General features: G+C 32.2%; 1 protein-coding gene across 1 annotated transcript; it reads left to right on the plus strand.

Moving 5' to 3' along the window:
- Positions 1-6,527: 6,527 nt before the first annotated feature.
- LOC126653775 (uncharacterized) lies at positions 6,528-13,363 on the plus strand. Its single transcript, XM_056106377.1, has 8 exons — positions 6,528-6,608; positions 7,320-7,373; positions 7,773-7,790; positions 10,645-10,935; positions 11,020-11,139; positions 11,363-11,463; positions 12,661-12,880; positions 13,186-13,363. Exons 1-7 carry the CDS (start codon positions 6,528-6,530, stop codon positions 12,878-12,880), a joined length of 885 nt encoding a protein of 294 aa, XP_055962352.1. The 3' UTR covers positions 13,186-13,363.
- Positions 13,364-14,702: the final 1,339 nt, after the last annotated feature.

A 14,702-nucleotide genomic window follows, 5' to 3' on the forward strand; every position in this document is an offset into this window, starting at 1 on the left:
GTATTTCCTCGGTCTTGGCCCTCCTTGGCCACAACGAAATGTTGCAATCGCCCCTGGCAGACTAACTTGTCTATCTCACTTCACAAACGTCCACATTCCTCTGTTTTGTGGCCATAACCATCATGAAAATCACAGAACTTGGATCGGTCTCCATCTTTCACTAGCCTCGGTGGATAACGAATCTCTTCGTTGTTGTGCTTGATCCAGGATAGAATCTGCTCCCTCGGTGTGTTAAGTGGTACGTATTGTCTCGGTACTCCTGCTCGATCCACATATCCTTCCGTTCCTCCTCCGATACTGAAACTTGGCTTAGTACCAGGCCCCGTACTTGGCGGACTGGTTTGAGCATTAAACGGCTTGTTACTCCTGTACCCCGAAGTCTCGTTCAGAGGCCGGTACCGATCTTGGCTACGGTTAGATCCCTGAGTATTCTGCGTTTTACTAGGAACCAGGCTAGCCGTCCCGTAAGACTTCCTCTGTCTTTCCTCGTCGAGATTGATATAATTCCAGGCCCTGTCCATCAACTCGGTATAAGTGTCAACCGGGTTGGTGATCAGGCTGTCTCGGAAGACTTGCATGCTGGTGTTATCTTTCATAGCATCGATGGCGGTATCATCGTTCAAATCTTCTATCATGATCGCCTCGGCATTGAACCGAGCAATGTAAGCTTTCAAACTTTCTCCCTGCTTTTGAAAGCATTTCTTCAAATCACTGGATCTTTTCTTTCGTTCGATGCTCGGGGCAAAATGAGTTTTGAAAGCCATATCGAGCTCCCTGAAACTAGTAATAGAGCCCTCCTTGAGGTTCTGGTACCACTTTTGCGCCGCATCGCTCAACGTTGAAGGGAACACTTTGCACACCGTGGCGTCCGAAACACTTTGAACTCCCATGGCAACCTGAAAGCAACTTAAATGAGTCATCGGGTCGGATTTACCGTTATAACTGTCAATGGGCGGATATTTAAACTTATCTGGAAATGGGTCATCCCATATGGCCTTTGACAAAGGGCTAGCAATGCCACAGGTAGTAAAAGGTCGAGACTCTGCCTTGTGCCCTTTATGCCTATCCAGCTCGGCCTGGACCAGGCGAGTAACTTCATCATGCAAAGTTTTCTGATGCTGTGACGCTGCACCCGAGCTGTGAACACTTTCTGCCCCGTTTCTCCTGACCGGTGGGACTCCTGCCCTCGCGGTCCGCAGAGGATCTGCCTCCGGGTCTGGGTCTCCCCTCCCCAAACCAGCGTCACCGCGCTGTGTCCCCGGTGGTAGATTCTCGTCTTGCACCCCCTCCCTTCGAGGAGGAGGAGGATCATTCCGACCTTCGTCTCTCGGAAAAGGGCGATCATGCCGACCTTCGTCTCTCGGCAAATTAGTGTCACGGTGGTCTTCGCCTCTTGGTGCTTGATACTCTGTGGGACCCCTAGGTCTGGGTCGTGGGTGATCGCTCCGACCTTCCTCTCTCGGAGGACGACCATCCTGAAACTCAGCAGCTTGGGGTGGAGGGGCCACGGGGGTGGCCGAGGGATTGTAACTTGGGTAATACTGGGACATGACTGCAAAATGCATCTGCTGGGCTTGGTGCAGTTGGCGAGCCATATATTCTAAATATTCTTGAGCTTGTAAGACCGTCGGAGGTATATCCTGCCCAGAAGTTGTTCCTGTTCCCGTAGCCACCAGCGTGGCGTCTACCGGGAAGCTGAGTTGAGTGGGAGACAAGGTATTGTGGAGGAAACTCTGAGGCACGGTGGTTCCTGGGGTTGATAAGTGGGTGTGACTTGCATCTGAAGCAAAAGGGTTCGCCCTAGGATAGTTTTCCAATCCATATAAAGGCACAAATCCAGCTCCACTGCCGGAGGCCCTGGATCCTCCCACCTGAGCATTCGCCGGAGGAGTTAAGCCAGTGATCACAGAGGTCCGACCACTAGCAGAAACTCCACCAACCAAGTTAGTGTTGGTAACCGTAGTTCCCAGAGGATCTACCCTGTCCAAAACAGGATCATCAGCCATTGTTTTCTTGTCAAGAACTGATCAGCAACGTCCAGAGAATCAGAGTAGAACAGGGGAATACAAAACGATTTCCCACAGACGGCGCCAAGTGATGAATCACCAAACGGAATCCGAGCTTTACCGACCTGCACACCACAAGCAAACAGAGGTCAGAAGGAACTCCGGTGGGGGTCACCGGACGTTCACTCCGACGCTCAAGTAAGGTTTTTAAGTAGAGGAAGAAGAAGAAGAGAAAAGAGTGTGTTTTGAGTAGAGAAAAAGAAATTACCTAGGGTTTGTCCTTAAACCCTCTATTTATAGTTAGGGTTTAAGGACAAACCTGCCTTGCTGGCAGGCTATGAGCCCAGTGGTCCCAGAAATCAGTTATGCTGACGTGGTAGAATATCCCTGCGGGTGGCACGGGTTGTTAGGTGTGTCAGAGGGAACATTCCTCACGTACCTGTCAGAAGATCTTCTGTGGTCCCAGGATCTGGTACACGAATGAACGCTCTTGGGCAGGATCTCGGAGCCCGGATAACTTGGGAGTCAAGTTATCATGGGTTCTGTATCTGAGAGCAGCTCAGAGCTCGGACCAGATGGTCCCGTCTTTCGGGCTCCGGAGCTCGGAGCTCGGCTTAGGTCTGAGTTTGAACATACTTCAGAGCTCGGGTAGGATTCTTGGTCCGACCTTATCAGGCGTGATTGTCTCGGATGATGTTTGAATTCTCATCGATCCGGTGACCCCCCAAGTCATGCGTTCTATGATTTCAAGAAGGTCGGACATTGTTACCAGGTCGGTGAAATGCTTGACTTAGTGATGTTCGTTCCTGGCGAGGTTGCTTCGCCCCTACTAGATGTGCTACGTTATCAGTTATCTTCAAATCATCTAATCTTTTCTTAAAAAAGTTCCCTCTGATGCCTTACTTCATTTTTCCTCTCAGCTCCTCGCTGACGCCATGGATTTTTCATGCCTTGATGGGTTATTTATTGATGGGGTTGTTGACAGCAATGGTGGCGGCAACGATGGGTTGTCGATCGTTGGTTTTGATGGGATTGCTTGAATTATGTTATTTATTTAGTTGCTGGATTATGCACACCAACTCTTTGATGAAATGCTTATTAGACAAATATTTGATTTGGTTTTATGACGTTGTTAGTGCGTTTTTGGGGTTAGAAATTTCAACAAACATAGAACTATTCAAGAGCTCATTTTTTTTCCCTTTTCTGTTTTTTGCCTCAATTTCTTTTTATTTCTTCACAAATTATAGTAATTATAATAAGAGCAATAAATTAAGATGGTATCAAACAAAATAAACACCCTATCTCCTTGTCCCACCATACAACCACATCAATACCCATCACTGTCTTTATGTGCGGCACTCTTTTGTCCAAGTCACAAATTGGCATTATAGGATATCACTGACCAAACCGGTCATATTTCTTCTCTTCTTTTTCAGTTTTAAGAATTGGGTCATCTGAATTTGTGGGGTTTACTGAAAGAAAAATTATGTTCTATTAGGAGACTGTTGATCAGATTTCAATTCAAATAAAATAGCTCAATATAAAAGAATTTTACATTTGATGAGGAGATTATTGAATTTTAATTTTTAAATTTTATTATTCATATATTTTTCTTTTTATTTTTAATTAAAAAACATTAATGGATATAAAATTTGTGGTTCATGAAATTCATTCTCAGTAAATAAATATTTTAGAGGTTGCTAAGTATTCACCTATTCGAAGTCGACAATCAAAATATAATTCTTTAGGACATAATAGTAGGTGCTTTCCCTTTCTTCACATGCCTAGCTAATTTACCAAATTCTACAATATGAGTTGTACCAATTTTTATGTCAAACTTGTAATAGTTTATTATGTCAAAGTAAATCTATGATAAACATGTGGTAAACTTATTTTTAAGTTCATATTTTTAAGTTTTTATAATATTTTCTATTTATAAATTGTAAGACTTGATTTATTTTTTAGTAAAATGATAGTAAACTGTTAGTAAATTAATTTATCTTTAGATAAACTGTTAGTAAACGGTTAATAAATTAACTATACTTTATATATTTAATAAATTAACTACAACTTTTAGTAAAACTAGTAAATAGATGGTAAATTAACTTATCTATTAGTTAACTGGTAGTAAACGGTTAATAAATTAACTATATAGTTAATAAATAAAGTAATAGTAAATTTGATTTTTAAATAAACTGTTAGTAAATAGTTAGTAAATTGATAGTAATCTTTCTGTTAGTAAACCGATAGTACTTTTTATGGTTTTACTTGTATATAGCTTTTGTCATCATATTAATGTTTTTTTTCTTTCTCATATACTGTTTATAAATTTGATGATATATTAGTAAACTCTTTGAAAAGCAAACTATATAGTATTGATTTTTTAATTTAAAAAAATCATATAAACCTTTAAACAACCTTCAAAAAACAGTTATTAAACCTTTAAAAAATAGTTAGTAAATTTTTGATGAACCTTTAAAAAAATTGTTAGTAAACTTTTGATAAACCTTTTTTTTGATATATTTTCTCTTTCATTGTCTAGTGTTTTTGACAAATGATAGAAAACCTTTTTAAAGAAAACATTTATATATTGTAATGCCAATGAAATATTTTAGTATAATTATGATCGTGGTAAATTGATAGGCAACTTTTAGTAAACTATTTATTATAATAAAATATTATAAACAGATAGGCAATGTTTGATAAACCACCTGACTAAAAACAATTTTATAAATTCGTAAACCTTTAGTTAAGTGTTAAGAGATCTTTGATAAAAAAATTTTTATGAAAGTACTTTTTATGGTTTTACTTGTAATAAATTATAATAAATTTATTATTGTGTAAAATAAGTTAACCATAGGTTTATCATGTATTTACCATAAGTATAGTTTCGAAAAATAATTTTAAAATATATTTATTATAAATTTTGAGTACTATTGTCATATTGAATAATGAAAGGATGTCTTTTACAATTAAAAAAGGGAAATAAAATCTTCTAACTTGTTAAGTTCATCAACAGTAGGCTTCCCTTCTTGAGGAAAGCAAACATGATGTCAACATCACTTTTAGGCTTCTCAGATCGTCATCCAAATATGTTGTTAAACACCTCCATTTAATAGTAGTGGGAACAAACTAGAAAAGGAAGTGTGCCTGCAACATAGCGGTATAACAATGTTCATTCAATTACTTTGACAAACACCTTGAGGGCACATTACATGTATATGGTACTAACTATTTGACATGCATCATAAACCACCCAGCAATCAAGCTTGTAATCCAAACTAATCATTTCACAATAAATTCGAAACCCAGCTGATGCATGTTGAAATTTTTTCAGTTCCGGACGTCGTGAAATGAGATCCACGGTGTCACTGTGCCTATTTCTTCCAATCAAACCCGCATAACCAATCGATAGTTTATCTTCAAAAATCAACAAAATTAACCCAAATTTCAAAAATTTAAAACAATAACACAATCTAACAAACACCCAAAAAGTTATTCATAGAGCTGAATCAATTACAAAACTTTAACAAATTTCTCTACAGGCTGATTGATTAAGTTTTTAGATAATAGAATTTCGAGAAATGATTGAAAGAATTTGTTGTTTTGGATTTTTGAATTTGAAAGATTTTTCTTGAGGTTTCAGTTGTCGTATTCTTCAACTTATAAAGTTTAATCTTCTAAATAAGTAGCATCAAATGGTATTGTATGAAAGAGGAATGGTCAAACCGTATATCTGGGATTATTTACCAACAGTACGGGTACATATGATTTTTTCTCTAATTTATTTGTTGTCAATAAATTAAATATTGTAAACTAAAATTTAATTAATATATATGATTGTAGTTCACATTATTAAATTTTAAGGTCATTGTCACCATATAACAACTTTTCGTATTTTTTTCCAATTTAAACACAATCTACAAAACGTCTTACCTAACATCTCAACCATTCCAAACTTTTCATTCTATATCTTGATTTGCATTTTATACTTTATTTTTTATAATGATAATATTGTTTTCGGCCGTGTGGATAACCGAAACGACGTCGTTTTAGAAATTTATGCTATATATGTCAAATAATGAAATGTTGGGATATTAGATGAGACGTTTTGAAAATTGTGCTTAATTCAAAAAAAATGTGAAAGGTTGTGATAAACTTATTTCCATCTTGACATTGACCCTAAATTTTACTACATAAATATTCACGAATGATAAAATTAAAAGTTTAATCTATAGATAATTGAAACTGAAGCTGAAGAATTCGAACCAAAGAAAAGTGAAAATTCAGGGACCTCTTCTGTTATGGGTTTCTCCTTAAAAAATATAAGGAGTAAAATGTACTATATAGAAAATTAGTTTGTTTGCTTAAGAAAGGTTGACTAAAATCATCTGACACTTTGACAAAAAGAAAATCACCTGCCACCTCATCTTCACGTTCGGACATTTTCTTTAAAGAACCAAACTCCCACGCGCGTTAGTATGCCGTAGTTCCTCATCCAATCTACCACGTCAGAAACTAATGGGTCCACTTCTACATAAACAGAAGAGCCCGTCGCTCAAAAAAGCGCGTGGATCTACTGCCATTTTCGGAAACAAACCTGTACGCGTATCTGTCTCAACGACATTTGCTTCTTTTTATTTTTCAATTTTCTAGTTATTAAGTAGAAACTATCGAGAGATAACAGTGAGAGTGAGTGAGGGATAGCAAGGATTCATACCGTATTCATATATACAGTCGTTTAAAATTTAAGATTGTTTTTAGTAAAAAAATTATCCGGCTCGAGTGAAATTAGTCCGAATGTAAAAAGTTTGAAAGTCCCGCTCTATAAGTGAAACTCATCCAAGAGACCTCGCACATATCAACAAAAAATACCAGTAGGTAGAGATTTTTTACTTTTAAATTTTTCTTATGAAAAAATAAGAAAAATTAATTAAAAAAATCTGCCATCTAAAAAAGGTTAAATAAAATGTGGATTCGCATTATGGTGCAAAAAAGTAAAAAAAATAATGAAATTTCCATAAATATGCATAGCAAATTTCATACGGTTCAATGGCCCTATTCATCAACCAATGTATGTGCAAGTGTCCTTCATTAAGTCTGCCCTAACGCCAACATCCTTATCATTTCTCCTTTATATTCACATCTTCACCCTCCAATCCATTACACCAATACTCTAATCTTTTTTCTGCTTCAGGTATGTGTTTTTTCGACCTAATTAGGGTTTACTTGAAGTTTTTGTTTTCTGGGTTCTTGTTCTTGTTTGTGAAGTTAATTTGATTGTGTGTTTGACTTGGTTGTATAATTTTTTAGGGTTTTTCAGATCTGAAAATGAGCAAGCCTGTGGGATTTAGCAAGTTTCTGAAGGTGAAAGGTGAGATCTTGATGCATGCAACTCTTAAATTTATGTGTTTTGATCTTACTGATATTTGGATTTTGACTGATTATTAAAAATAATCTTATAACAATAAAAAAAACAAGAATTTTCATTAATTTTGTGGTCATAATCTAATTTTATACCACTGTTAAATCCCTAAGATCATCAGATTTTCTGGTTAATTGGTTCACAATCGATTTTATTGTCTGAAGAAATATATTTACATATGTTTTTGATAGGAATCGTAGGAGAAATTATTTTTATTTTTATCTTTGTTGGGTTTTCCCTATTATTGTTACTAAAAAAATATTAATTACTCATTTAAAATAAATAATTCATCATGAGATGATTCATTGCATAATTTGGTTGCTGCTCATATTTTTTTTCAGACATTGCATGCAGGAATTGTAATACATTCTGAAAGAGATTAATTCGTTGATGAGTAGTAATTGATTAAAATACTAGTAGATCCATTTTGAAGAAATAATTTCACATGAAATAATGGTTTTTATATCACTAAATTTAAAATCTGAAAGACTCTATCATGGGTTGTTTATCTTTGGTTTGTTCTTTGATAGATTTATATAATTAGTAAATTATAAGATCCTCTCATTTATAATCAAGTAGTTTAAATTAATAATTTAATTATATTATACAAAATAGAATTCAATTATATGTATTTTGAAAAGGTAACTTTTGAGCAAGATATAAGAATATTTACGAGTGTATATATATACACGTACTTACGTAAAATCCATGCATCTTACGTGCTCCGGATTTATTATATCTGACAGTAAAATAAAAATTAATTTCAACTTTCATAACAATAATTACATTTTCATTAGTATATTTTATTGTAAATGCACTTATTTATGATTTTAAAAACAAATAACTTAATTTTGAAAAAAAATAATAAAAAGATATAGAACTCAATTAATTATTATATGCATATTTATTCATCAAAAAAATTATATGCATATTTGTCTATGGATGTATTAAAAAGGTAATTTACCATAGCTAGATATGAAAATATTTAGAAGTGTATCTACGTATTTACGTGAAATCCATGCATCTTACCTGCTCCGAAATTGATTTTAACTTTCAAAACACGTGTTATATTTTCAATAATCAATTATTATAAATGCACATCTTCCTTTAGTTGATTTTGATTAAGCTTTAAAATCTAATACATTACTTATAACAAAAATCAAAAGAAAAATAGTTCAATTATATGCATATTTGTATATATCCATATTTAAAAATGGAATTTATCAAAGTTATATATAATAATAATTATAAGTATATCTACGCACTTATATAAATCTATGCATCCTACATGCTCCGAATTAGCTGTATCCAACAGTAAAATAACAAAACTTATTTAACTTTCAAAACACGTTTTATATTATTGTTAATCTAATTAATCGTAAATACACATTTTCATTTAATTGATTATCATTAAGCATTTAGAATCTAACAACTTAAATATTGTACAAAAAATAAAAGAAAGACAATTCAATTATAAGTACATTTGTATATGGATTTTATTAAGGGTTAATTGCAAATGCATACACGAACTTTACTCTAATTTGCAATTACAACATAAACTTTGAAACTTGGCAATGTCAGTAACCAACTTTCATTTTTTGGCAAATTGGTACACCGACCAATCACGTAATGACACATGGCGGTATATTACAATGTCCACGTTAGTGTTTTTCGTGTTTGGTGTATCGATTTGCCAAAAGTGTAAAGTTGGTTATTAACATTGCCAAGTTTCAAAGTTTATGTTGTAATTGCAAATTAGGGTAAAGTATGTGTATAAATTTGCAATTAACCCTTTTATTAAAATGGAATTTATCATAACTAGATATAAGAATATATATTTAGAAGTGTATCTACGTACTTACGTAAAAGTTCATGCATTCTACTTGCTCGGAATTACAAAGTTAGATTATTGTACTTATATAAGTCTATGCATCCTACATGCTCCAAATTTATTGTATCCAACAGTGAAATAACAAAACTTATTTTAACTTTCAAAACACGTGTTATATTTTTAATAATCTAATTAATTGTATATACACCTTTTCATTTAATTGATTATCATTAAGCATTTAGAATCTAACAACTTAAATGTCATACAAAAAAAAAAAGAATTCAATTATAAGTACATTTGTATATAGATATTATTAAAAATGGAATTTATCTTAACTAGATATAAGAATATTTAAGTGTATCTACGTACTTACGTAAAAGTTCATGCATTCTACTTGCTCCGAATTACCCGATCATATCCAACAATGAAATAAAAATAAATACAATAAATTCCATTTCTCTTCATTTAATTGATTATGATTAAGCATTTAGAATCTAATAAGTTAATTACTATACCAAAACAATATAAGCAAAAGAAAGGAGAAATAGATGGTCAGAGGGGTATAAAACTTAGAACTTTGTAAAACACGTGTTATATTTTTATTGGTATAATTTTCATTATAAATGCACTAATTAATTATGATTAAGCATTTAAAATCAAGTAATTAAACTATAAAGATATCAAAAGAAAGAAAATTCAATATATGTATATTTGTATATGGATAGATTAAGAAATGAAAATTTATCATAGCTACATATATAAGGATATTTAGGAGTGTATCTACGTACTTACGTATGTAAAACCCATGCATCGTACTTGCTCCGAATTTATTGTAACTATTGAATAAATATAAAATGTTAAGAGTATATATCTTTGTTTACGCGCTTACTAGCGCGTAAACATCACGAGCTTTCTGGTGGTGAACATCACGCGTCTACTTGCGCTTGCAAATCTATAGTATATTAATGGCAAGCTATCTTTTCAAAACAATCTATAGTATTACTAATTACAACTATATATGCTATAATTAAAACTTCTTCTCATTAGATACTCCAACAATATTTGAGATATATGTGTGCATTTAGTTATACTTGTATTGATTGACATAGTTCATATATTTTACTTACACTTTGTTCTATAGCGACGATATAATTACATAAATACGTGCATTATGTAGATTAAATGCGGACGCTTGCGCTCATAAATATAAAAATTAAAGTCAACATACGTACATAATGTAGATTAATGTTTATTTAGGAATTTGTTTATCTTATTAATTGAGATTTTCTAACAAAATTTAACTGTGGTTTAGTTGTGCATCATGTGTCGACGGAGTTTATTTTATTTACAATTTCTTTGTTTATTAAATCCAACACATTTAGGTAATTCATAATTGGCCTAGTCAATGTGCACCTCTACACTACAAGATCGTTAATAAAATTATTTCATTTGCTCAATCCATATGTCTTAATTTAATTATTTCATTTGCCCCATTCCTACCATTATATGAGAAAACAGAAGAATCCTTGGAGCGTCCTTCGTCATTTCTCGATCTGAGCTATAATGTCCGTCGTGCGGCACAATCTGTCAAGAACGAGAATTACGAGGCACAAGCAAACTATGGATTGATTGATGCGATGCATGCTATTGTGAGACAAAATCGAGAGGATGAAGTAAGTTCAGTAGTTAAATTTTGGATATTCTATGTCATCTAAATAAATATTTGTTATTATTTTGTATTTGTTAATTATGTTTAGGAACGACTACGAATTGTTGAAGCAAGACGCAAGATCGGAGCATTTGTAGTTAGGAGATTTAATGGCGTGCAATATCTTGGAGAAGTTAAAGATTATGATCCAAGTACCAAATTGTACAAGGTTTGATCAATGAGCTTTTATTTGCACATTTTACTAATTCTCTCATCTTAATAAGTTTTGTTAAATTGGATCAATAATAAAGTCAGGGACTTGTGAATTTGTAGATATATTAATAAGGGATCGATGTTAGCATTTATCCTTCTCAGTTAATTTTTTAATTACATTTAATTCTATATATATATTTTTATATACAAATTCTTTATATTGAGTACATGTTCTGTAGGTTGAGTATTTGAACGGGTCATTCCATGAGTACGTTGACGCCGAAGAAGTTGATCGAAGTTTAGGGTGGAGAGATCCTATTTTATACTACAGTAAGCCTAGGTAATTACAAATTAGTAGAAACGGCCTAATAACCCAAAAAAATCATTAGGAAAAGTATCAATTATGTCCAAACGTTTAAATCGTCTCGATAATATTCAAACCTATATAATAACGTTTTTAAAATGTCCAACCTCTAAATGAAGTGTGCTTGTGTTAATGTGTCATTTAGTTGACGTATTGGTGATTGCCACATCGATTAAAATTAAATCTTAGAAAGACCAGATATTTAATAAAAGTCTCCATAATGTCCAAATGCTTAGCAAAAATTTCCATAATGTCCAAAATTATATTATGACGTGGCACGCACGACATGCCACCTAAGCAACATATCATCAATTTTGAGAGTTGGACATTTTTAAAACGTTATCATATAGATTTGGACATTATCGAGACGATTTAGTCGTTTGAACACAATAGAGATTTTCGCTAAACGTTTAGCCTTTTTGAAATATTAGGCCTTTAAAAAATAAAAATTAGAAACTGGGTATGGTACCAAACTTTCGACGTCCCTAGAGTTTAGTACCAAACTTCAATTTGTACCAAAATGATAGGGTAATTTACTCTAACTCTACCCGAGTTATCGTCTTCCTCTCATAATTGTCCATGAACTTTAATTCATATCATAATCATCCCTCGACTTTTATTTAATAACTTTATTATCTCTGATGTTACTCATGTGTTGTTTCTGTCAATTTTAATGACGTGACTGCCAACTTCAGTCCTATATGAACACAAAAAATTTCACATGGTTCATATAAGATCCTCATTGGCACGTCGTGTTATTATAAATGACAAAATATCATAGAAATGACGCTATGAGATCAAATTATTAAATAAAAATATAATAATAAATGGAATACGAATTAAATTTTAGGAATATGTCGAAGAGAGAGACGATACTCAAAGGACATTTAGTATAATTAGCCTAGTACCATAAATGGAATTTACATTTCAAGCGATTGGTTCTCAAATAAAACCGAGCTGATGCATCCAAAATAGCATATATTTATTGGATAAATAGCCTTATCCAACTCTGAAAATGAAAATTAAATTTATAGTACTACTTCTGTACGAATTGAAGTTTATGTATCAAATCGAGTATAAGATAAAAGATTTGGTACCGCACGGGCTAATAACCCTTAGAATTAACTAATGATATTAACTCTATACATTTCATTATTTTTTTGAACAAATTAGGGTTCAAGAAGAGGTGCCAGTGCCTATCGTAACTTATCCTGTTGTGAACAATTTTTCAAGAATTGAAGAAGAAGAGAAAAAAGAAGAAGAAGAGGGACCAAAGAGAAAAAAACCAAAACCCTCGGGGAAAAAAAGAGGAAGGCCAGCTAAAAAACCAACTACTACTCCTTATGTTCCTCTTTATAAGGAGACTAAAAGGGATGTTTACTTCTGGTACTAGGTTAGTTCATTCAAACTCTAATTAATTTATTTCATTCATGTTAAGTGAGATCGCGGATTTGAACCGTACTCATGTATGCAGCAGTTTAAAATTTAAGGTTAGAGTTTTGCCTCTCGCAAGAGACCTATCCGGAATGGGGACGAATCCGAATATAGAAGGTTTAAATGTGCGATTTTATAGTTAGAACCCGTTCATGACACCTCATGGTGACACAAAAAAATTAATGAATAATAATAAATTGTTTAATATTGAAGTTAATGTTAATTTTTATTTGTATATTTGTTTCTTTGTTCTTAATTTCTTAGGTTCTTTGGCAGAAGATGGAGTGACATTGCAGAAGTTGAAGCAGGATTTATAATCTTTGCTTGATTAACTTGAATAAATTTTCTCTTGTTTGTTGTATTGGACTGTAATAATTCTTTTGCATTTTGTCACTGAACCATATATACTTGAAGTTAGCTTGATGGTTTTATTTTGATGGAATATTATGAAGGTTCTCTTTTTAAAAAGAAAATAATTACCGTTATGGAGCTTTTTTTGTTTTTGAATAAAGTTTTTGAGATGTGTTCTCATCTATCTTTGTTAAAGATGAAGATTGAAAAGTTAGGGTTCAACGGAGCGGATCGTCGGTAGAATTGGATGGGTGTTAGAATCTTATACCTTATCTTAACAGAATTTTGTTTATCATTGTTGAGCCGTATGACATTTTTACAGCGAGATTTGTATCTTTGATTTGTCTTCTTTTCGACAATATTTTACTTGTATTTTTAGTTGTTGTTAATCTTTTTTGGGATTGAAATATGAAAGATCATATCTTTAAATTTTGTTGTATGATTTTTATTTTTTTGTATTTTAACCATCATTAATGAATTTTCTTTTTTAAAAAAGTCTCAAACTTAACTTAAGTTCTCTCCTTTACAACATTTATTATTTCTAATAAATATAACAACCAATGAATTATAATTCAAATGGTATTAACATGAGATAGCAATTTTGATAGACCGTTAGTTCGATTTCTCCCACTACCTTATTTCTAAAATTATTTCGTTTTATGACCTGAACTTTTGAAATTTATGATTTCAGTTTATTTTTTAATTTTTAATTTCAATTGTAGTAATTTTTTCAAATTAAAATAATTCATATTGTTTTATATTATTTGCATCTTTATCATCAAAAATTCAAAACATAAAGGACAAAGTTAAATTTTTTTTCACTTCAATTTGAACAAATAGTTACAATTATAACATTGACGATTCTAAAAAATTGACCATAAATAAAAAAAAGTCGAAATGTAGAATATTTAATGATTAGTTTACTTTATTATATTCGGCCCACTTTTTTGAATTTTTTCATCTATGGTCTCACCTTTCAAAATCTTCAATTTTAACATATTTTCAATTAATTATAGCCTTTTGTTCAATTTGGAGTGGAAATATGTTCAGCTATGTCGTTTATATTACTTCATATTGCTTTATTTTGCATTTTTATCATAATAAATTTAAAAGACAAAGCAGTATAAGAGGTTTATTTGAACTTTTTTCACTCAAATTTAAACAAATGACTACAATTAAAAATGAAAGTTGAAAAAGAGGCTAAAATTGAAGATTTTAAAAGCTGAGGTCATAAATAAAAAATAAATAAAAATGAGATATTTTTTGCGATTAGACCTATTTTTTTAAAAAAAGATAGAGGAACATTTACTTTATAGAAAAGAAATTTCAGAAATTTAAATAAATAACTCAAAAAATATTTTTTAAAAAAACAAACACTTTTTGACATCAATTAGTAAATCAAACAGCACCTAAATGTCCGAAATTGGAGT

This window comes from Mercurialis annua, linkage group LG6 (genome assembly GCF_937616625.2).
Source record: "Mercurialis annua linkage group LG6, ddMerAnnu1.2, whole genome shotgun sequence".
Taxonomy (NCBI): Eukaryota; Viridiplantae; Streptophyta; class Magnoliopsida; order Malpighiales; family Euphorbiaceae; genus Mercurialis; species Mercurialis annua.